This window comes from Podarcis cretensis, assembly GCF_951804945.1.
Source record: "Podarcis cretensis genome assembly, chromosome: 16".
NCBI classification, from domain to species: Eukaryota; Metazoa; Chordata; class Lepidosauria; order Squamata; family Lacertidae; genus Podarcis; species Podarcis cretensis.
Genome location: NC_137186.1, coordinates 13,079,602 through 13,102,546, shown reverse-complemented (window position 1 = coordinate 13,102,546; position 22,945 = coordinate 13,079,602). Strand labels below are relative to the sequence as shown.

General features: G+C 50.3%; 1 protein-coding gene across 4 annotated transcripts in view; it reads right to left on the bottom strand.

Moving 5' to 3' along the window:
• The window catches only part of LOC307205521 (sodium/calcium exchanger 1-like), a 32,367-nt gene extending 9,959 nt beyond the window's left edge, over window positions 1–22,408 (bottom strand). Inside the window, exons 1-5 of one of the 4 annotated variants that reach the window (XM_079957974.1) lie at window positions 21,650–22,408; window positions 9,364–11,134; window positions 4,034–4,140; window positions 2,091–2,212; window positions 570–669 (exon numbers count right to left, since the gene is read on the bottom strand). In XM_079957974.1, coding sequence (XP_079814100.1) covers window positions 570–669; window positions 2,091–2,212; window positions 4,034–4,140; window positions 9,364–11,117 — 2,083 coding nt within the window. In that variant the 5' untranslated portion in view covers window positions 11,118–11,134; window positions 21,650–22,408. The other 3 variants (XM_079957973.1, XM_079957975.1, XM_079957972.1) reach the window with 3 other exon arrangements.
• Between the last annotated feature and the right edge of the window lie 537 nt (window positions 22,409–22,945).

Here is a 22,945-nt window from a genome sequence, read left to right as displayed (position 1 = left end):
CTTTGACGTGCTTTCAAACTGCTACGTTGGCAGGAGCAGGGACTGAGCAACGGGAGCTCACCCCATCGCGGGGATTCGAACCGCCGACCTTCTGATCGGCAAGGCCCAGGCTATGTGGTTTAACCCACAGCGCCACCCGCGTCCCTTGAGAATTGTTAGGAAGACCTTAAAAAATAATAATCACAAAGTGGAATGGGGATGGGGAGAACTGAATTTTAAGAATGAAAAAGAAAGGAGTAACTGGGAGAAAACAAAATTGACAGCTTCACCCATCCCTGTCATGTAACTGCATTTTCTTGCATTCACCCCATGGCCCCTCTAGTGGGTTCTCTCTTCCACTGTGGAATATTTAAACCAGAAGTTCCTTGGGGCAGAGACCTGCTGCCTTTTTTTCCTTTTCTTATTTTTCTCATTGAAGTGTCTCCCACAGGGATGAGGCTACGTCTGAGTGTGTTGTGGCTGGTGACTGGAAGCAGCTGTCTGTGGTATTCAGAAGTTGGCTACACCCTCTGTCCCAACATTCCTACCTACGGTATACCCCTCCAAAAAAGGTCCATATTCTTTCTTACCAGCACTGACGGTTACGGCGCTAACAAACTGCTCCCTCCAGCTGCTGCTGCCGACGACAAGGGCCAAGTTGGTCTTTTTTATTAATTTGTCCACAGTGCTCTGGAAAAGAGGGGTGTGGGGAGGTGAGAACTTTAAGTGGGCAGAAGGGGCTAGTCCCTATGAAACTTCTCCTGCGTGCCCCTTTCCACCACTGCCAGTATTTCTATCCTCCTCCTCTTGGCTCTTCAGTGCCCGTGGTCAGGGATGGCGTGGGAAATGTCATTGCATCTTTGGGCACCCTGCCACCCTGCCATCTGCCTAACCAGCCATGATGACAAGGGCACTGGAGCAAAAGGTGGCGTGAGAAACCGGGAGACAGATTCAAAGGAAACAAATCTGTTTTTAATAAAGAACCAGGATGGACGTTTGCCCATCTCAGAAACAAATTTGTTATTATTAACTTATATATTCAAAGAGAGGGAATTCCAAAAGGCAAGTAAAGTGCCACGATACCAAAGGCACAATTCCTACATTGTGTGGAATGGACGTCCAGACAAGGTGATATCTGCAGGAAGCCCTCACCTGCAGAGGACAGTGATCCATTGAGTGCATAAGGATGAGATGATAACTGACACAGGGACACCTCAGTAACAGATTGTGAAAAACAGATAAGGCTTGGAGGCTGAACAAGATGCGAGGGCACTTTGTAGGCGGCAGATTCACATTTGGCAGGGTTGGATGTTTTGTGGTGGCCCAAAAGTCCATGGCAGGGGTCGAGCGGGTGAGGAAACAGAAATGTTTAAACTTCAGCTCCTTATTCTGGGGGATTCTCAGCCTCGGTTGATGGGCAAGGAGCTGGTTCCTGATTTGGTTCCTTATTCAAAAGCCCACGGGTTCTTTCAAGACAGCCTTTTTATTAAGCGTTCATCCTGGTTTGCTTGCTCAGTGGCCAGACTATGTCCGGTCTTTGCTGAGCGTTTGTTCTGATTTGTTAATTGGATAGTTATACGACAATGGGCATCCACCTTGCTATATTCTGATTTGCTTGCGGAATGTTTAAACATCTTCCTGTTAGTCATTCGTTCATCCCACACTTTTCATCGCATTTCTCTGTCACTTTCCAAACTGCAAATAGTCTTGTTTGTTTAAAAAAATCAGTGGATGGGGGAAATTGGAGGTTGGCACACTAGGACAAATGGGTCACTGCCCCACCAAGTTCAGTCCACCCACACTTGTCTTTCTCTTTACTTACAATCAGTCCAAGGGATGGCATTTGCTGGCAGCTTCCTCCTCCGTAGTCTCAGTGTTTGTAGAACTCAGTAGGGAGGAGGAGGATGGGGGCAAAGCTAGAATTATTTGGTTCTGCCTGTCATTGGCTCTGGTGCCACCTACTGGTGGGCTCCCTGCCTTCCACCCAACCAGTCCCAATGGGCACCAGCCACCACTTGGAGGGGGTGGTGGATGCTGAGGTGTGAGGAGGGGGGTTGTGACTGAAGAGTCTTTCTTGCTAGGGAGTGCCAGGTGAGAGAGTGTCTTCTTACCTTGAATTCGTAGGATTCCTCAATAACAACTTCAAGTTTGGCGTTCTCTCCAAGGCTAGGACACCCCATCTTGGCAATTGCTTCCTCTTCTCCGTTAGGCAGGCGGTTTTCATTGGAGTCACCTGGGGTGAGATTGGGGAGAAAACGGGCACATAGGGAGAGGCTGGAACCCAACATCCCCTCTCTGCCAGCCTCCAGAATCCTCTTTCCAACTCTCTAACCTCCTCCGTCACCCACCGTCCTCAGTCCCCTTCCCAGTTGCCTCAATCCATCTCCTTAATGGCCCAAGGTTGCCTGCTTTCCTAACAATTTGGCCCCTCTGCCTTTCAAACAGCAGCCCAGCATGCAGAAAGTGAAGCTTCTATTATCACTTTATCTCCCTTTCATGAAAACCATCACCTGCTAAACTTCTACCTGCCAGCCTACTGTTTAAAAGCTGGGGAACAGAGGTAGGAAAAGGACTTGGCCATCTCTCTTTGTGCTCCCCTCCTTTCTTTTTTTAAAAAGCAAAGATCATAGAACCCTGGAGGCAAAGCCTTTTCCCCACCAATTCGGAAAGTCGGTTAAATGTTGCTCTTGGACTTGAAACAACCGAGACAACTCCGAGACATCATCCTGCAATCGTTTGAGTGACCCCCCAAAAAAGAGGACACAGCTTTGCGTTAATTAAAGGTAAAGGTAAAGGTACCCCTGCCCGTACGGGCCAGTCTTGACAGACTCTGGGGTTGTGCGCCCATCTCACTTAAGAGGCCAGGGGCCAGCGCTGTCCAGAGACACTTCCGGGTCACGTGGCCAGCATGACATCGCTGCTCTGGCGAGCCAGAGTCGCACACGGAAACGCCGTTTACCTTCCCGCTGGTAAGCGGTCCCTATTTATCTACTTGCACCCGGAGGTGCTTTCGAACTGCTAGGTTGGCAGGCGCTGGGACCGAGCAGCGGGAGCGCACCCCGCCGCAGGGATTCGAACCGCCGACCTTTCGATCGGCAAGCCCTAGGCGCTGAGGCTTTAACCCACAGCGCCACCTGCGTCCTGATCTTGCGTTAATTAGGACTGTGTTAATTTCAACTGTGTGCACGCCATACATTTAAAGGACATGACTTCCCGCTAAGAGTCCTGGGAACTGGAGCTTGGTGCTGGGAAATGCAGCTCTGTGGGGAGCAAACTACAGTTCCCAGGACTATTCAGGGGACAACGACAGTGTGTTCTAGATGTATGATGTGGACAATGCGAATTTAGACAGGGTGACTATAATTTGAAAAAAACAACAACACTTTTCATTTCTGCAGGGGGCTGGACTGGATGATCCTCAGGGTTCCTTCCAACTCTACAATTCTATGATTCTAGGGAAGAGTGTGAGCTGATGATCTGCGTCCCTGCTTAGTCTGCTGCTCACTCCCTGCGGGTGGACAACTTCTCTCTCTTCTGAGGGTTCCTTATCTTTAAACTTACCTTAGATTACACAACCCTACCAATAAAGGGCTCCTCTAGTACCATGTCTTCCTTACGTCTTTCTGCCATAAGCTCAGGGGAAGGGAACCTCCTTCAGCCTGAGGGCCGCATTCCCTTCTGGGCAACTTTCCAGGGGCCACAAGCCAGTGGTGGGTGGGGCCACAGGCAAAAGTGGGCGGAGCAATGAATGTGAACCTGACCTTTGTACAGCAAGCTTACAAGACCTGGAGGACCATATTTGCGCCCCCCCCCCCCAAGTCCAAGGTTCCTCATCCCTGTTGTAGCCCACCCCACATCCCACTCTGCCCCTCAAGTATCATAGGAAGTCTCTCCTGCAAATCATATTATTATTATTTATTCAATTTCTAGGCCCCCCTTCATCCAAGGATCACAGGGCGGTTTACAATATAACAACACAAAAATACATCACATAATACAAACTAAAACAACAATAACAACACCCCCCCCCCAGGTTTATCCACTTTTTCCTTACCATGCCGTGGACCTGTGTCCAGCAGTTCTGGTGGCCCCAGCTCCAGGTGGAAGTTCTTGTTTTTCTCGTACTCCTCATCGTCAATAATTTTAATTTCGATGTATCGCCTGGGGACGAAGAAAATAATGGGTTCTTTGGAGCAGGCAGACCAATACAGGAAACCATCTTTCCAAGGTACTGCCCCGCTTTCCCCTCCCCCCCGTCCTGGGCCTGGCCTTGGCCTTGCTCATAGCCCAGCAAATGGAAATTTAGTAAGCCCATACTTCTTTGGCACGGAAGTGACGCAACAGGGAAAGCACTCCTTGGCTTAATATCGGCATAGCAGGCAGCCATGAAAAGTCACACAGCAGAGACCGGTGCTTTAGGGCAAATGAGGCATTGCGTCGCCAACCTCATATTGCTGCCAGCCAGCCAGCCAGCCCTGGCCTGCCTGCCCTCTTCCTTGCACCCAGTCCAGTGGATGGCCCTGCCTGGCAGCTTCGTCTTCTGTAGTCTCAGTGTTGCCCCTTGTAGAAATCAGCAGGGAGAAAGAGGAGGATGGGGACAAACTTAGAATTATTTGGCTACTTCTGCCATTGGCTCTGGTGCCACCTACTGGTGGGCTCCCTCACTTCTGCCCTAACAGCCTTAATGGGCCCCAGCAACCACTGGTCAATTATGTTAAGAGAGAGGGAGGAAAGCTTGGACCACCCCCACCCAAATCTTAGCTCCAGATCTGGGTGTGCAGAACTCACTCCCAGGCCCTGCCTGTCATCCGTTCGGGCTCCACCTGCCATTGGGGCCCCTGTCTTCTGCCCCAGAACCGGCTCCCTCCGCACAGAGAAGCGGGGCCAGCAGGGAGAAGCCAGCAACCCTCCCCATAGCCACCTCCTGCTCCTTCGAGTTTATCTCTGCTTATGCATGACCCCATGGCTTCGCTCTCGCCAAGCTGTGGCACAACGCACACACATGCACACACTCCGGGTACGCTAAGCCGAGTCTGGCAGCCGGAGCCTCGCTTGATGCCATCTGTTTTTAGTTCCCTAATTACAAACACAAAGAGACGGCTTGGTACTAATGGGATGGGAATATATGTGGGTACGTCAACGCTATAGGGCTGCCAAGGGGGTGGAAGCCCTTGCCACCCTTTAGGCTCTTAAGATTCAGGTCTCACTGACACGGAGACATATCCCCAAACTCTGCCGCATTTGCGTCAGAACAACAAATCTGATCAAATGCATGCCACAGCTATATTTTCTAGCGGTACGTAAGTACAGAAGACCGGTTTTGTTTTTTTGCTGGGCTGTCTTAACCTCTTGCCTTCCCAAGATCCTCAGTAACAGATTTGCTGAAGTTCCCTTCAGTGACAGGTGCTGTCGCCCTTGTGATCATGTTGAGCTTGAAACAGCCTCGTGTCTGTTTCTCTACTGTAGATTTTATTAAGGGGATAGAGAACACATAATTTATCCTCTTATGAGCTGGTTTCCTGGCTCGATCCTTAGAGGCGCTTCTGAGAATCTTCCTTCAGGGGGTCTCATAAACCCATCACTTGAACAGGTGGCAATATAGCAAAATGTTGTAATATCCCTGGAACGGCTATGCTTGTTAGTTCCACATGTCACCTTTATTCTTCTGAGGCTGTGGCTTTGTATACAGATATAGATATAGATATAGATATAGATATAGATATAGATATAGATATAGATATAGATATAGATATAGATATAGATAGATATAGATGATATAGATATAGATATAGCATTTTCTTTAATGCCCAGTTGACTGATACCTCAAAAACCTGAGGTAAAGTTGCCACCTCCTTTACAGGGATGGCTCCTGCACTTTTTACAGAAGCTGCCTGGCACACGTAAACTAAGCAGGTCTACCAGTAATTCTTACTCTAATGAAACAGGCATGTGGAGAGTCTTGGCGCTCCGGATGTTGCTGAACTACAACTCCTGTCATTGCTGGGGCTGATGGGAGTTGTGGTTCAGTAACACCTGGAGGGCCCAAACTTTATGTGGAATAAAAACTTTGCCTGCTTCCATTTCTGTGAGTGAGGCTGTCACGAAAAGACGGAAAAGCCATACCCTTTAAAACTAACAGGACAAATGACATGTGCTTTTGAGAAAGAGAGAGAGAGGGAGAGGGAGGGAGCGAGGGAGAGTGTTTGTAGAGCAGGGTAGCTTTTTCAGCCCAGGGGCCGTATTCCATTCTGGACAACTTTCCAAGGGCCACATGTTAGTGGTGGGTGGAGCCAAGGGCAAAAGTGGGCGGAGCAACGAATGTCAATATTATATTTTTATAGGAGGCTAGTTTCCACACATACACTCACAGATGCCTCTCTCTATTCTCCATCCAGACAAGTAAGAAACATTATTGCAGAGTTCAAGGACACATCCCAATCAGACAAAAACACTCAAGGGTGTGGGGTGCAAAGGGGTCAGGGAAGGGTGTATTTTAGGGACAGATTCAAGGGCCAGAGAGAGGCCTCAAGGGCTTGTGGTTCCACACCCCCATTTTGAAGAGCAACTGCCGTGAGGTAATTTCTACCCGCTTTCCTCTGGAAGAAACGTTGTTCTCCGCTAGTTCACATAGGAGCACATAAATGCGCATCCCATAAATTTTCACTCACACTCACTTTTGTCTGCCACCACCCTCCCCTCACACACACAAACTCCTGCATGTTCCTCTCTATTGGCACACAGCACCCATTTTTATCTGCTTGCACTTGCACCATTTCCGTCGCACGTCGGCTTACGGCCTGCCAGCCGCTCGCCCCCACGCACGGGTGCTTTCACGCTCTCTCCCGCGTGTGCCGTCGGCCAAACGTCCCGCTCCTTCCCCCCGCCACCCCACTTCCCCCTTCTCGTGCAATTAGGTCAGAGCCTGTCAAATTGGGAGCTGGAGGTTGCTGCAGCACAGCTTGACGGGTGAAAGATTAAGATTTCAAGAAATTAATTCCATGTGTCTGACGGAGCCGGAGGGATGCTGGGGGTGAGTGTTGGTGTTGGTTGGAGGCTGGCGACAAGGCAGCCAAGCAGCAATTATGAGGAGATAATTTTCTGAGATGGATGTGTGAGCACAGGATGCTGCCTGCTCCTGAGGGATGGAGCCTGGGACCTCCTGCCACTCATAGCAAATGTCCTTAAGAAAGAGTCTTCTACTGAGTCGGACCACTGGTTCATCTAGCTCAGAACTGCCTGCACTGACTGGCAGTGACTCTCCAAGGTTTCAGACAGGAAGTGTCTCTCAGGACTAGCTGGAGATGCCAGGGGTTGAACCCTGGGACCTTCTTCTGTGTGCAAAGCAGAAGCTCTAGCATCAAACCATGGAGCCCTTCCGCACCATCAAACTTTTTCTGATGCAAAACCGGGACGTACGCCTTCCAGGAGGCGCACCCAGGAAAGTCACGTGACCCGCACCTTGCTCTTGCTGTGAAAAAAATGCACTTTTTCGGGTTGAGAGTGCACAAGATCGTGGCACTCAAAATGGCCGCTGAGATCTTGCATGAAAAAAACGGAATGTCCCTTTTACCCCAGGACACTTGGAAGGTGGGTTATCCAGGTTAACAGGCTCAGATTGCAGGTGACGGGAAAAGACTTTTGTCTACTCAAGACCTCGGGGATTGGCTGCCAGTTAAAGCAGGCATCACAGGCAGAGAGAGAGAGAGACTCTAATAAAGGCAGCACTTCATTTTCAAAAGAGCATTTCAGATGCTCTACCACTGACCTATGGCAGTGTGTGCCTTTCTTTCTTGTCTTTCTTTCATGTTGCATCATGAAGGAATGGTGCCACTGAGCATGTACAGAGCACCTTTATCAAGCTTTGCCACTCCTGCCCCAGCATCATCCCTTTTAACATAAACCTGGTATGTGCAACGTTCAACATACTATTCCCATTTCTTAAATCAGGGTGGGGAATCTGCTGTCCTCCAGGTGTGGTTGGACCAGCCAGCATGCTCAGGCACGGATAATGGGAGTTGTAATCTATCAACAACTGGGGGTCCTCAGGCTCTGCACCCTTAAAAAAATAAATAAATCTGTTTCCCATTTCTTAGCTCTAGCCAAGCAACGCTCCGCAGCTGAATTTCTGCTTGCGTCAAACCACTGTATCTCAGGAGCTAGAGGAGAATGGGTTGGGGGGTTGAGAAGAGGGAAATGAGCTGTGTTGACATTTTCCAGAGAGGAGGTGTGATGGGAGGAACGGGAAAGCAATCTCTGACTGCCACTTAGCTACTAGGGCTGCCATAGCTCAACAATTTTGTGGTCTTCCTAAAAAAAAAGCTCAACAACTTTACAGTATTTTTGAAATATGGCAACCCTATACTAGACTAGGTTCAAGGTGCTGGTATTGGGCTGCAGAGCCCTAGCTATACATGTTAAAAAATCACTAACATTCATTGGACTCCAGTCAAGGCTCAATTTTGCTTGATAACAACCCAGTGGAACAGGAAATAAAACTTACACCATTAAAACAACAGTAACAGCCACAAATTACTGAATGTAGTCTGGGGCCAGGATACCAAAAATATTGTTTTGCCCAAGGCCAGTCCAATATATTTTGCCACCTGAGGCAAACTGCAAAATGGTGCTTCCCGGCTAGGGAAGAAAGGGTGAACGAAGATCCACATCAGGAAAAGGGTGGGGGGGGGATAAATCTACCTTCCCCCTATGGTTGAAGTGGGAATCAAAGGCTGCCGTAGTTGGGGAGGGGGCTGAATCATGCCGGGTGGGTGCAGAGGGCAGCCCCCACCATTTCTTCCTTAGGGACGGGGGGAAGCCAAGCAGCACCTCCTTTTTGTTGAAAGGCCGCTGCAGAGGCAGCATGGCTGCAGAGGAGGAGGCAGATTTGGCCGCCAAGGAGTTTGCCACAGCCGTCACTGCCACTGCTACAGAGGCAATGGGTGATGAATTCCTTGGAGGCCCTCTCTCCTGCCTCTGTGGATCCTGTGGCCTGAGGCGGTCACCTCACCTTGCCTCATGGGTGAACCGGCCCTGGTCTCACACATTATATACCCAATCAGTTGCTGTGTCTTGCGGGAGAGGGCGTCCTACAGATGGCATCCTATCAGGAGGACCATTCCACACAGTGGAATGGGGCTTTTAGTGTGGCGGCACCTACCCACTTCCCACTTGTAATTCCTGGCAGCCTCCCCATAGCCATCATGGTTAACCAGCCATTGGTAGACTCATGCTCTATTATTCCTCCCTCCCACATCCTCTTTAAAAGCCATCCAGTTTGGTGGCCCTCTTGTGTGGGTCACAGCATTCCTGCTCGTGTTTTCAGTACACAGTGCCCACACCAATATTTTCAAAGACAAAAACAAACCACCTTCCCTGGTCTCTTACATGGTCTCATCATTCTGGAACTCCACTTTGCCAGCTACCTCCTCATAATCCTCTCCGGCCTTAGCGGTCCCCTCAATGGTGCGGAAGGGGATGGCCACTCTCCCGCGTGCCCCCGAGGTCCTCAGCACCTTGATGCGCACAGCCCCCACGCTCTCGCTCACACGCATGGAGGCCCCGTCGAAGGTGAAGATGCCGGCATGGTCGTCGTCGAAGATCGTGACAGTGGCCATCTTAGAAGGCCCGAGGCATGCTTTGGGAGGAGGCTCAGGGCCCGGTTCGGCCCAGGCTGCCCGCACGTTACTGAGGTGGACATAGAAATACTCATCTTCCTCGAAAATATCGTCATCAATGATTCCGACCCGCACTTCCTTGTGGGTTTCCCCTGGCTTAAAAAGCAAGGTGCCCTCCGCAAACTCGTAGTCTGAGCCAGCGTTGGCTGTCCCGTCCTCTGTGCGGAAATCCACCCGCAGTGTGACGCAGGCTGGGTCCCCTCCCCGCCGGGCCACAGTCAGCACCACCGAGCCGCAGTTCTCAAAGCACTGGTAGTGTGCTGGCTCAAAGCCAACTTTGGTCACGGACTCATCTTCTTCCGCACGCACCTCCTGCATGCTAATGGCTTTGCGGGCCTGGTCCGCCGCATGTTTCTTGAGGATATTCCCTGCTCCGATCATCATGCGTGTGGCCTGGATGCGGTAGAAAGCCCGGCTCTTCTGCTGTTGGACTAGCACGTGATAGTTGGCCATCTCAATAAGCTGCTCCATGTCCTTTTCTGGATGTTTCTGCTTGAGGTCCCTCAAGGTGCGGGCCATATCCCTGCGAGCTTCATCATCCTGGTCCTTCCCTGCTTCCACAAGACCTTCGGATCCTTCCTTTAGCGAGTTGTCCATCTCCATGTCCAACTTTGGATAGCCAGTATCACCCTCAGTCTCAATGATCAGGCCTCGGGCCTTGTCCGCTCGGTATTTCTTGTGGACGTATTTGTAGAAGAGGAGCCTTCTGTCAGCCACCCAAGCCTGGAGCACACAGAGTGGGAAGAAGAGGAAGGTGAGGAGCCCTTCCCACAATTCCACTATGCCGGGAGAGAACCAGGCCAGGATGAGGTATAGCCAGATATAGGCGAAGATGCTCCAGGCGGCGGTGACAAAGAAGACCCGCAAGTGTTTGATGCGCCGTACCTCGCCCTCAGGAACCACATGGATGCAGACGGCGATAATGACAAACATATTGAAGGCTGCACTGCCGACAATGGTGCTGGGCCCCATGTCTCCTGCGGTGAAGCCGTGGCCCACAATCTCAATGATGGAGAGCAGGATCTCAGGGGCTGAGGAACCCAATGCCATCAGGGTCAAGTTGGAGACGGTCTCATTCCAGATGCGGATGGTGGTGGTGGTGGTCTCCCCGTTGGGCTTCTTGATGGTGATCTCTTTCTCCTGTGAGGTGATGACTTCTATGGAGGCCATGAAGCGGTCGGCAATGATGGACATGCCCAGGAACATGTAGATCAGAGCCACAAAGTAAACAATGGCCCTTGCCACCTTGTCCCCCACAGAGGGGTTCTGTGGGAACCACACTGGCAAGATCACACCTTCCTGGCACTCCGTGGCCTCTTGGCACTTGGTGGTGTGGTTGCCGCCGTCCGGGGACGCTGTCTCAACGCCGTGCGTGCCGCCATGGCCGCCCACCGTCGCCAGTGGTGAAGGGAGGAATAAGGCCAGCAGCAAGGCTGAAGCCTTCAGTTGAGACAGGAGTGACATGGCGAGGAAGACGATACCTGTAAGGTAGGGCAGAGAGTGTTAGTGAAATAATAATAATAATAATAATAATAATAATAATAATAATACTCCGTCCATCTGGCTGGGTTGCCTCAGGCACTTTGGACAGCTTCCAACACAAAGAAAAACATAATAAAACGTCAAATACAGGGCTGCCTTCAGATGTATTCTAAAACTTGTATAGTTGTTTATCTCCTTGACATCTGGTGGGAGGGCGTTCCACAGGGCAGGCACCACTACTGAGAAGGCCCTCTGTCTGGTTCCCTGTAACTTCACTTCTCACAGTGAGGGAACTGCCAGAAGGTCCTCGGACCTAGACCTCAGTGTCCTGGCTTAATGATATGGGATGGAGACACTCGTTCAGGTATTCAGGGCTGACCCAAGGCCGTTTCGGGTTTTAAAGGTCAGCACCAACACTATGAATTATGCTCAGAGCCAGTGTATTAAAGGCATTGACTAGACAAGATAATGAAGGTTCGGACTTGGTGGCAGAAGCAGAGTGCATGTATCAGGAACTCAAAGAAGAGACGGAAATAAAAAATTATGTACATAAATTAGATTAACCATGCTTTTATTTTGTCCACAGAGTTTATGGGAATCTGGAGTCCATTGCTGTCAGTCTAAAGGCACAGGGCCCTGTTTTGGTACTAGGATATTCCAGAAACGTTGTCACTTCTGTGTCCCAAGCTTCTCACTTCCAGAATTCTGGGCTAACATGTTTCCAAAAGGAGCTCTCTCTGTCCTCCCCATCACTTCCTTGTTCACTCCTTTTCTGCAAGAGGGGAGACAGCAACATCCCTTTCCCTCCCCCCTTCCCATGTACACCACCGCCTACTGATGCTGAAAAATAGATTCCAGCCCCAGCCCCAAGAATAGAATTGCGGGAGCTATTATATGCCTTTTCCTCTAGACACCCGTCCGCACCGATGACACAGAGCACAACCACGCCTTTGTTCCCTCATTCATCAATCCAGAATAACTACCAATCCCTGTTGGAATACGTGCAGTCGCTAACACGGATTTAAACCCCATAAACATTTGGTGAAAGGAAGGAGGGAGGGTCTGCCTTTCACTACCCTACTTCTCATGAGCTTCCGCAATTCCAGTTTTCTGATGTAAGGCATATGGGTGTAAGAAAGGGCTGCCTGCCAAAGGCCCATATCCTCCAGCACCCCATTCTCCCAATGCCCAGCCAGATGCCCTCATGGGGTTCCCCAAAGGAGGACTGAGCAGAAGAACACTTTCGTCCCCCCCCCCGCCCACTTGTGATTCACAGCTAGCATTTCGCTGCCTGAGGCGAAACAGAAGATGCCACCAGCCTCACTGTTGCTGCTGCCCCTCTGCTGAAGCCTCGCTTACCAGGGTTGCGTAGCAGCAGCAACAGCTTCTGGCAAGACATTCTGGAACTCTTGTGAGCTCTGTGAAATCTTGTGAGATCTCACTGGAAGCCCTCAGCACTGTTTCCCCTCGCTTGCCTGGTGGTTGGTGAGCGAGACGCCCTTGAGGGCACTGCCCCGTGAGATTTCACCACCTGAGGCTACTGCCTCAAGTCTGCCCCATGGGACAGCCCTGTTCACAACAGCTGGTATCCAGATTCACACTGCCTCAAAAATCGGAGGGAGAACTTAGCCATTGTGGCTAGTAGTCACGAATAGACCTGTCCTCCATGAATTTCTCCCATCCTTTTTCTACAAAGAAAGGTTTAGGATTTTTTAGTTTCAAGGAAAGAGGCACTTAAGAGGTGACACGACAGAGGTTTATAAAATTATGCATTGTGTGGAGAAAGCGGCTAGAAAAGTTGTTCTCCCTCTCATTTGATGCTAAAAATCAGGTACGCTGAATGTGGGAAGAATCAGGACAAAGAAAGTCCTTCTTCAACACAGCACAGAGTTAAATTATGGAACCGTACCCTCCAACATCCCAGTGAGGCAAATCGGGACACAACCTCGATGGGGCCCCCTCTCTCAGCTCTCTCCCTTGGGGTCCATTACTCCCTGCCCTGCACAATCCTGGTGATACGCATCTTTGCTTGCAACCGCCACTGGTCACCCATCTGCCACCACAGTGCTTCTGGAAGTATGGGATCCAAAACAGCACATGCCGGGATGGAATCAGAAGCTGGGGTGGCTTCTGTAATTCCGGCATGTCCCACTTAAAACAGGATAGTTGCACGGCATGTGGAACTCACGCCCACAAGAGGCAGTATCGGCCACCAACATGGATGGCTTGAAAAGAGGATTGGGCAGCTTTGTGGAGGAAAAAGCTATCTCTCAATGGCCACTAACCTTGATGGTCATGCTCTGCTCAGCTGGAGGCAGTTATGCAGGGGTAGGCAACCTAAGGCCTTCTCAATCCGGCCTGCAGACGGTCCAAGAATCAGTGTGTTTTTATATGAGTAGAATGTGTTCTCTTATTTAAAATGCATCTCTGGATAATTTGTGGGGCCTGCCTGGTGTTTTTACATGAGTAGAATGTGTGCTTTTATTTAAAATGCATCTCTGGGTTATTTGTGGGGTGTAGGAATTTGTTCATATTTTTTTTTCAAAATATAGTCCGGCCCACCACATGGTCTGAGGGACGGTGGACTGGCCCACGGCTGAAAAAGGTTGCTGCAGTAATGCTTCTGAGTACCAATTTCTGGAAGGCACAGGAGGTCAGAGTTTCTGGTGCTTGGACCCTGCTTGGAGGCTTCCCACAGGCATCTGGTTGGCCACTGTGAGAAAAGGATGATGGACTATGTTATTATGTGGCTCTTGCTACTTCTTGTTGTTTACCTATGAGAGGTTTATAAAATGAAGCTGCTGGGTTTGGAGACTGGCTAGGGAGTTTTTGTTATTCTCTCAACATACTGGACCAAGCTGGGGCAACAGGGGGCATCATAATCCCAGTGAAATTGATTGATTGGGCAAGAGATTCAGGGCAGACACAAGAAAGCACTTTTTCACACGGTGCGTAATTGACTTACATCACTCACTCTGGCTTAGAAAGCTTTAAAAGCAGATTAGATGGGCCTCCGCCTCGGCCGTTTTAATGTGTTTTTAAACAAACCTTATGGTTTCGCTCTTCCACTGCAGTTTTACGCTGAGCCACAAATTGTTTCAATTCTGTGCTGTTATTTATACTAGTTTTGTTTTAATTATTAGGGTGTTGGCGGTGTTTCTTTAATTATGCTTATTTCACTTCGTGAACAGCCTTAAGGAATCTTCCTGACGGCTGGCTGTAGAAATTTAAGAAAGAATTACTACAACTACTCTTCTGCCTTTGCTAGAAAGCTTTGTGCTGTTAATTCCTCTTGATTTGTGTTGATTTGATTTTTGTGCTTTGCATTTAAAAAGAAAAGTGTTATGTTTGTTTCCCTTTATAGGCAGCTTAGATAATTTCATAAATTATCTATATATATTTTTTAAAAAAGAATTGTTGGCCTGTATCCAACTAAACCATATTTAGAGCAGACCCATTGAAATGAATAGAACTCATGTAGTCATGTCTATTGTTTTCAATAGGTATGCTCTAAGTAGGACTAATATTTGATATATTCTATTATTATTACTGCTGCTACTATTTCTACATACAAACCATAGGTTTGTTGATGGCTTCTGCATGGCTGCCTAGAATGGCTGTGTTTGGAGGCTAGAAGCCCCAAATTCCGGCCTACGGGAAATAAACAGTACAGTATGGGAATGAGCAGTTGCCTTCTCACCCAGCTTGTGAGCTTTTTTTTTTTTTTGAAGCTCCCAGGTAGCCCCAGCAGGAAAACAGACAGAACTTGGGCCTGATCCAGCAGAGCTTCCCTTATTAGCCACGATAGTTAGCAATGGCACCTCCACATCCAGAGGCAGTCTACCTCTGAATATCAGTTACTGAGGTAAAAACACTGAGGGGAAGTTTGTCGTCTTCAGGTCCTGGCTGAGAACTGAGTATTCCACGGCCACAGAACACTGAATGTCTATTGAGAGGATAAACAGAAAACTGGGTGGGTGTGGGGAGAAGGGGGCGTTGGAATGGAGTATCCATGAGAGGGCACGGCTGTCTGATTGGAATGGAGTATCCTGGGAGAAGGCACAGCAGGCTGAAACCCTGGGCAGGAGCACTCCGCATTACGTTTTGTTCCGGTTGTGGGTCCCGCTGGCATCTGACTGGCCCCTGAGGGGAACCAAAATGATGGGCTACATGAACTGTTGGTCTGAGCTGTTCTTGCATCCCTAGAAGTCCCTGGCCTGCCTTTCCAGCACCATGTTGGGAACAACATTTGCTTTACGGTTCCCTAAGACTCGCAGTCGTTTTTACTGCAAGACGCTAAGGCTGTGTGTACGCACTCCCATTTGCGACCATTGGCTTCCACCACTGGTTTAGGAAGCGGCGTATACATGACATTACCCAAAATCCATATCCCTCCTGCCATTGCTTATGAAAGAGTACACTTTGATGTATTCCCCTACCCCAAACCAGCTTCGATCCAAATTGAGAAAAAGAACGAGTTAGCTGCAATTTTTATTTTTATTTTTAGCCAATAATATGTACACAGCCTAACACAGCTACCGTGCTGGAGATTTTTTTTTTTTAATGTTGTTTGTGCATCCCCGCAGATGTGATTTTCGGATTTCAGACTCCTTTCCTGAGTCTTGAGAACTTAAGCGGTGGGGGCAGTTTGCCTCTGGGTGCACAAGCTCTTAAATGCGTTCACACTGACGCAAAATGCCAACACATCTTTCCTTCCCTCCACCTCTCCCCTCCCCATAACAGCAGAGACACGGAATGCATTTCAGCTCCATAATAAGTGTGACCAGAACCAGATTAAGTATTCCATTTAAATTCTTAATGTGTTCCATTCTGTGTACTATGTGTGTGTGTTTTAAAGGAAATTATGATGGGCCCGTTTGCTAATGCATTCCGCTTCAGAAGCCGGCACCAGATAAGAGGCTGTTGCAGTGTCAATAAGCACCTTTTCATTTGGACTTTGCGACTGTTGAACGCTGCTCATTAGGTATGGAAAGTGGAAAAGAGAAATCAAAACCGGCATTGTAAAAATCAAGCGTCGCCGGGTCGTAAGTCTGCAGGCTTGTTACTTTTTAACTTGATGGCTGTGTGGTGCCAGGTGCCGGGATGCTTTAGGAATACTAAATATTATTATTATTATTCCGATTAACCAGCCTTTGGGCTGATTATATTTGATTTCTAGTTGTGGGAAATGGACTCTTGGGAGATCAACCAGTTTCTGGACCCATTCCCAGCTAAGGAAGAGGAGAGAGATTTGAGCAATCCTTCCCCAAAGCTATGGAGGATGGGGGTGGAGGAAGGAAATACCTGACAGGAATTCAGTGGGGGACTGACCCATTGAGGCAAATGGAGCACTGCCCCATCAAACAGAGAGCCAGTGTGGTGTGGTGTGGCAAGAGTGGGACTAAGACCTCGGAGACCAGGGTTCAAATCCCGACTTGGCCATGAAGCTCGCTCGGTGACTTTGGGATATTCACTGTCTCTCAGCCTAACCTACCTCACAGGGTTGTTGTGAGAATAAAATGTGAAGTGAGAGAACCACGTATGAGCTCCTTGTAGGGAAGGTAGGATACAAATTTATTAAACAAACAAACAAACAAACTTCTCAGTCTGAGCTCACCTGCCTGCATTCTTACTTACATCTAACTGTTCTCATCTGACAAATGAGAAATTGAGAGAACTGAAATCGACAGAGCCTTCCACCCTGAGTTACAATAACCCTGAAAAGAGGTAGGCAGTACAGTGGTACCTCGGTTTACGAACTTAATCCGTTCTGGAAGTCCGTTCTTAAACCAAAACCGTTCTTAAACCGAGGCGTGCTTTCCCTAATGAAGCCTCCCACCACCGGTGCCCTTCCACCATTTGGCTTTCATTCATAGACTGAGGTAAAGTTCACAAACCGGGACCCTACTTCCGGTTTTGTGGAGTTCGTAAACCGAATCGTTCATAAACAGGGCTGTTCTTAAACCGAGGTACCACTGTACTATTGTTTTTCCCCTGCTTCCTGACACACTGCAGGTGTTGGAAGTTGAGAGAATAAGGTCACCTAGTGAATTTGTGGCGAGATTCAAACCAGGTGTTTTCTTTCATCACTTGCCCTCCTAGCCACTTGCTCTCCCACTGATGAAGACTGCAGAGGGGGATTGTTGAATCCAAGGGCGGAGGGGCATCTTTGATTAGGGAAGGGCTGTAGCTCAGCGGTAAAGCATTCACTTTGCATGCAGAAGGTTCAGTCCCTGGTATCTCCAGGAAAGGTAGTAAAGGCTCCCAGTCTGAAACCATGGAGAGCCACTGCCAGTCAGAGTAGACAACACTGTTCTGATTCAGTATAAAACGACTTTGCGTGTTCCTATGATTAGATCAGGAGAAGAGGAAAGGCAGGGAATTTCCTTCTGCAGATGTAACTCACCCCCCCCCAGCTCAGGAAGCTTCTGCACAGCTCCTGTGCAAGTCAAAGGAGCTGTGTGGGACCTTAAAGCAGGAGGCAGCAGGGGAGCTTGCACCCCCTGCCATGGCATCCTTCCTTCTTTCCCATTGTCTCAGTGTCTCATCCCTCCTCCCTCCCATACGTCTCTGTCCTAAATCGGTCCCTGTGCCCATTTGGCTGGGCAATCTGGCATTGTAATCCCTGCCATTAATCCACCGCTGCTTTCTGTGCTGGGTTGTGCATGGGGGGGGGCACCGAGGACGGGTGATCCCCCATTATTCCCCTTCTGCTTGCCCTCTCCCTGGAGGGGTCGGCCAGGGCCAGCCTGTCCTCCTCTCTTTCTCCCAGCAGAGGTTACGGCTCTGTAGAAAATACTATACGTGATGCAAACACAGTGTGCTTTCCCCACACCGACCTTCTGGTTTTAAGGTGGTAAAGCACTGAGGAGGGTGCCTTGCTTGCTCCTCTAGCCTCTGATTCTCCAAACACATACCCGTTTTGGGAAAATGCATCTGATAGCTGCTTGCCGGGGCTTCCCATGGCATTGTATGCGCAGCAAAACGCACATGTGGTCTCTTTATCAGTGGTGCAGTGAGCATTTAGTTTCCTGCACAGCTCATAGTAGGGAAGTAGCCAAGTGTGAACTGGTCAGATCAGGAGAGGAAAGTGGTAGCTAGGGCCCTGTCATGCGAGGCAAAAGATAATGGCATTAATTGCACATGCATTTGTGCGGAGGGAGGAGTGCATGATCCCAGGCAATGTCCCGAAGCAAAAAAAGAGCAGACAGGCAGGTGAAAGGCTACTGAAATGGGCAGCCCACAGCCTGCGAAAAATGTCCATTGTGGATGAGAATATATTCAATAGACGGCGAACCAGGAGCGCATGGAAGGGGCACATTTGCCAGGCAAAGGCAAGCAAGCGGGCAAGATGACACACAGATTATGTGAAGGAGCTTGACATGCGCCTCTTTGCGCGGCTGATGCATGGGCGCAAAGGGCAGTATTTCTACAAATCAGGAAAAACCAAACTGATGGATATGTCAGCCTGGAAATTGTACCCTGGGCTTCAGAAGCCCACTGCCCCCACTGTAGGAACTGGTAATGTTTCTGAATGGCAGCAGGGGAGTTTCCCATTAGGGTTTCCAGTTTGCCACTGTGAGAACAGGATGCTGGACAGAATGGGCCCCTACATACATCCTTCATCTTACAAGGGTCAGGCCTTGTGGGGCAAAGATGAGCAGGTACTTTACACATGCTCAGATACGGTCTCCTTTTATAGTTCCAGCATTGGAATCGGGCCCAGAGGCCAAGCTGTGGAGTAGCTGCCTTATCCCAAGTCAAACCATTGGTCCACCTCGCTCAGTCTTGCTGCTCTCCAGGGTTTCAGGTAAGGGACATTCCTCGCCCCACCTGGAGATGCCAGAGATTGCACCCGCCACCTTCTGCATGCAGAGCAGATGTTCTGCCACTGAGCTCTGCCCCTTCCCTAAGGGCTGAACCACACTTTATCTATGCCTGTATACAGAGCTGTTTTTCTAGGGAAAGGGTTTCCGAATCTCGCCATGAGCACCTCCCTCGTTTTCTTAGAATGGCAATGGTGCCCACCTGAGAGGTGCGGGAACTGAGTTCCGGCTGGAAAAAAGCCCTGCCCGTATAGAAATTTGCAGCCTGGGCGGGATGTGACAGAGGCGTTTGCTCTGGGTTTGAGGTTACACGTATCCAAGTAGGCTTTTCCATTTCCTTCCTCTTATAATGTCCTCTCTCTGTGTGTATGTGTGTTGTAATGTGTTTGCCATCACCTCCTCCGCAGCGTTAAGGGGCCAACCCTAAGCAGGTGCCAGCTCCCATCCGAGTTCACTGGCAGCAGCAACTGGCACTGCCAAGGGGGCATGAGCAGGCAATGCTGTGCCAGGCCTTGGCTCCAGGAGGACATCCCAAGAATCCCCTGGGGGAGGCGGGGAAAGCGACATATGCCCAGGGCTCCTTGGCAGAACAGGGGCACTCTGGCAGGAGGAGCTACCCGCTGGGATGCAGCCAGTCAAGTTGTGTCCGTCCAACACCAGGCTCTGTGGGGCCTGCCCCCAAGACACCTGTGGCAACCAGAGTAACCAGCGGTGTCCTCTGTTTGCAAGCCCTTTTGACCTCTCGCCATTTCATGTGCCTTTTCCCGCTTGCAATTATTTCTGCCTTGAACAATTCAGCCTCTGCCGGGCCCTCCCTTATATGCGTGGCCCTCCAAAACCACCTTGGCACGTTTGCACACTCAGTGGCGCAGCGTGGGTTGTCAGAACCCAGGGCAAGGCAAGCAATTTGCGCCCCCTAACCCGTGGATTTGCGCCCCCTAACCCTAACCCCCAGATGTTGTGCCCGGTGCGGCCGGCCCCCCCTTCACCCCCCACGCTACGCCACTGTGCACACTCACACCCAACCGAATCCCCTTTCTGCACAGGTTCGTGCCTGTCCCTACAAAACTGCAATACACCAAGCCAGACTGTTGGTCCATCTAGGCCAGTACTGTCCACACTGACTGGCAGCATCTTTCTAGGCTATCAGGCAAGGGTCCCTCCCTGCAGATGACACTGGGGGTTGAACATGGAACCTTCTTCTGTGTGCGAAGCAGATGCTGGCATGCTGTACCATGGAGCCTTTCTCCAGAATTGTGCCACATTTAAGATGCAAGGAAAATCAGAGTTCCATGAGCATCAGACCCTGTTGTGATTGCTCTGCAAGAGGCTTCCCAGCAAAAAAAATAAAGCGTTTTAAAAGTCTTTGCACAGCTTGACCTCATGCATATGGGGGGGGCGGGGGGGGGAGACCCCTCGAGTGTGCATGCTGCTGCCGCTCAGCACAAAACTCAGCGGATGCCCTCGTGCAAGGCGGTGCAAATGTGCCCAGGCTGGTGCCAGGCTAGGCACCCACGTGCTTCCCTCCTCAAACCCCCCCCCCCCCCAATTTCTGCCTTGGTGCAGTTCCTGTTGCTGGTTTCCCATTGATTTGAAGGCAGGAGCCACCCTCCTCCCCCTGCAACCTCTTTTCACACGGAGTGGATGGGGAGGAGGAAAAGGAAGTGTGTGGAGGCGGGCAGGGGGGGGGGAGGGAATCCCCCTGGTTAAATCCTTGGCACTGGCAGTCCCAGCCAGGAGCCAAGATTCAGCCGGGGCTCTCTGTTTCTTGTTGTGTTTGTGTTAAAAGTGATTCCTGGACAGCGGTGGGTGGTGGGGAAAAGAGGTATGGGAGAGAATCAGCAATGAGATGAGCCGAGAAATCTGCACTCTGTCTGTGTTTGGGGGAAAAGTGGAGGGGGGATTTGACTGGGATCACTGAACCTTAAAACTTCTCTGCATATGTATGTGTGTGTTACAGTTAAAATGCATGGGGTGTATTCTTCCCAAGTCTGGGGAGGTACAGAGCTGGGAAATAATGGGAGAGACCTCTTGGTCCTTGAGCCGAAAATACTCCTCCCTCCTTTTAACCATCCCGGATTTCTATTATTATTATTATTATTATTATTATTATTATTATTATTATTATTATTTTGTCCTCCCGCAGTTTTCTCTGATCCCATCCTCACTTCCCCAAACGACCAGTCACCCATTCCCTTCCCAGACACTATAATACAAGCAAATGGACACCACTAACTTAGGTCCATGGGTTCCGCTGGGTCTACTCTAAGTAGAGCTCAATTGGCTACAATCTCCCTGCCTTGTTCTCTGCCTCCCTCCCCAGCACACCGTGTCTGAACCCCATCCTTCTCAGAGCAAACATCTTAGGAATACATGTTTGCCCCACAAAGCCCACCTCTACCCAGGGGGGGCACGCAACATGACATATTTTGGGGGCACATATAGACAGATTTTTTTAAATACCCTCCGCAAAAAACAAACAAACCCATTCCATTGCCACATTTAACTTTTTTATATATAAAGATGGGACTGGGCAAGACCTCTGCAGAATTCGTTGCAGAAAATAATCACAATTCCTTACTTCCTGAATTGCATCCACCTCGCAAAAGGTCCCCCTCCCTCCCGCTCTAATACCCCAGCCCAGGTATATTCTCCCCCACTCCCCCCCCCCACAACACAGCTCCTCACCTGGTTGTCCGAAGGTCTTTACAGCCAAAGGCAGAAGTCAATCGGATGGGAGGGGGCGACTCCTTGCCCCCTCCTCCCTTCAGATCCGTGCAGATCCACCAGCCGGGCGGGGGGGGGGGGCAGGTGTCTATGTTGGGGGAGAGGCTGGGACGGAGAGCTGACTTGTCGCCTTCAATCACTTGTCCATGTTGCAAGCGAGCGGGTGTCTCCCGCTCCCCTCTCCTCCTCTGTGCCCCCCCCCCAGCCTGCTCTGCCCCTTTTGCTTACAAAGCAAGAGCGGATCTATTAGACCAGGCTGAGGGGAGGGCGCCGCCAATGTGAGGCTTTGGGGTGCCAGCAAAACAGCTCTCTCTTCGCCCCCCTTCTTCCCCAGCAGATTCCCCCGGTCCCTGGCACGGAGAAGATGCTCAGTTTATGCGACCAGCATCCTCCTCCTCCTCCTCTTTGCTCCACCCTGGAGAGAGTCTTGGTGGGGCGGGCGGAGTGGTGGGGTGGGGGGAGCGGAGAGGACCGCGCGCAGCTTCTGCAATGGAGCAGTGGGGGGGGGGAGAGAGAGATGTCGCTGCTCCAAAAAAAAACCTGCTGTCTTTTTTTTTATTCTTCCCCGGATCATCTTCTTCCCCTTTCTCCTCCTCCTGCTTCCCACCACGGATCCCACCAGGGTACCACATCCTCTCCATCAAACCCACAGACACCAGAAGGGACCATATTGGCAGCATCCATCAGCCAGCCCGATCGATTTTGTCCTGGGAGGAGGGTCGGTTGTTTGGGGATGCAGATCACAGCCAGGCGGGCGGGGGGGGGGGGAGATAAGCAAGGAAAATCTGGCTGGTGTGGGTGCGAGGAGGCTAGAAGGGGCTTCCTAGGGGGAGTGAAAGATGTCCTAGAGGTTTCCTCCCATCCTAATGAGAAGATCCCATTTCTACTCCATCAGTTTTTGCCTCCCCTTTGGGGCAGAGCTGTAACTCCGTGCTGGAGCATCTGCTCGGCGTGCAGAAGGCTCTCAGGTTCGGTTCCCCCGGCACCTGCAGGTAGGGATGGGGATGTCTGCCGTCTGAAATCCTGGAGAGGGCCGTAGCTCAGCGGTGGAGCATCTGCTCTGCATGCAGAAAGGTCCCTGGTTCGATCCCCCGGCATCTGCAGGTAGGAAAGAGAATCCTGCCTCCAACGCCCGGGAGCCGCTGCCAGCCAGTGTTGACAACACTGAGCTACATGCGTCGGGATCAGGCAGCTTCCTGTGTTCCGAGGTGGCTTCTATGTTCCCATCGCTTACCAACAGGACCCTACCTGCTCCCC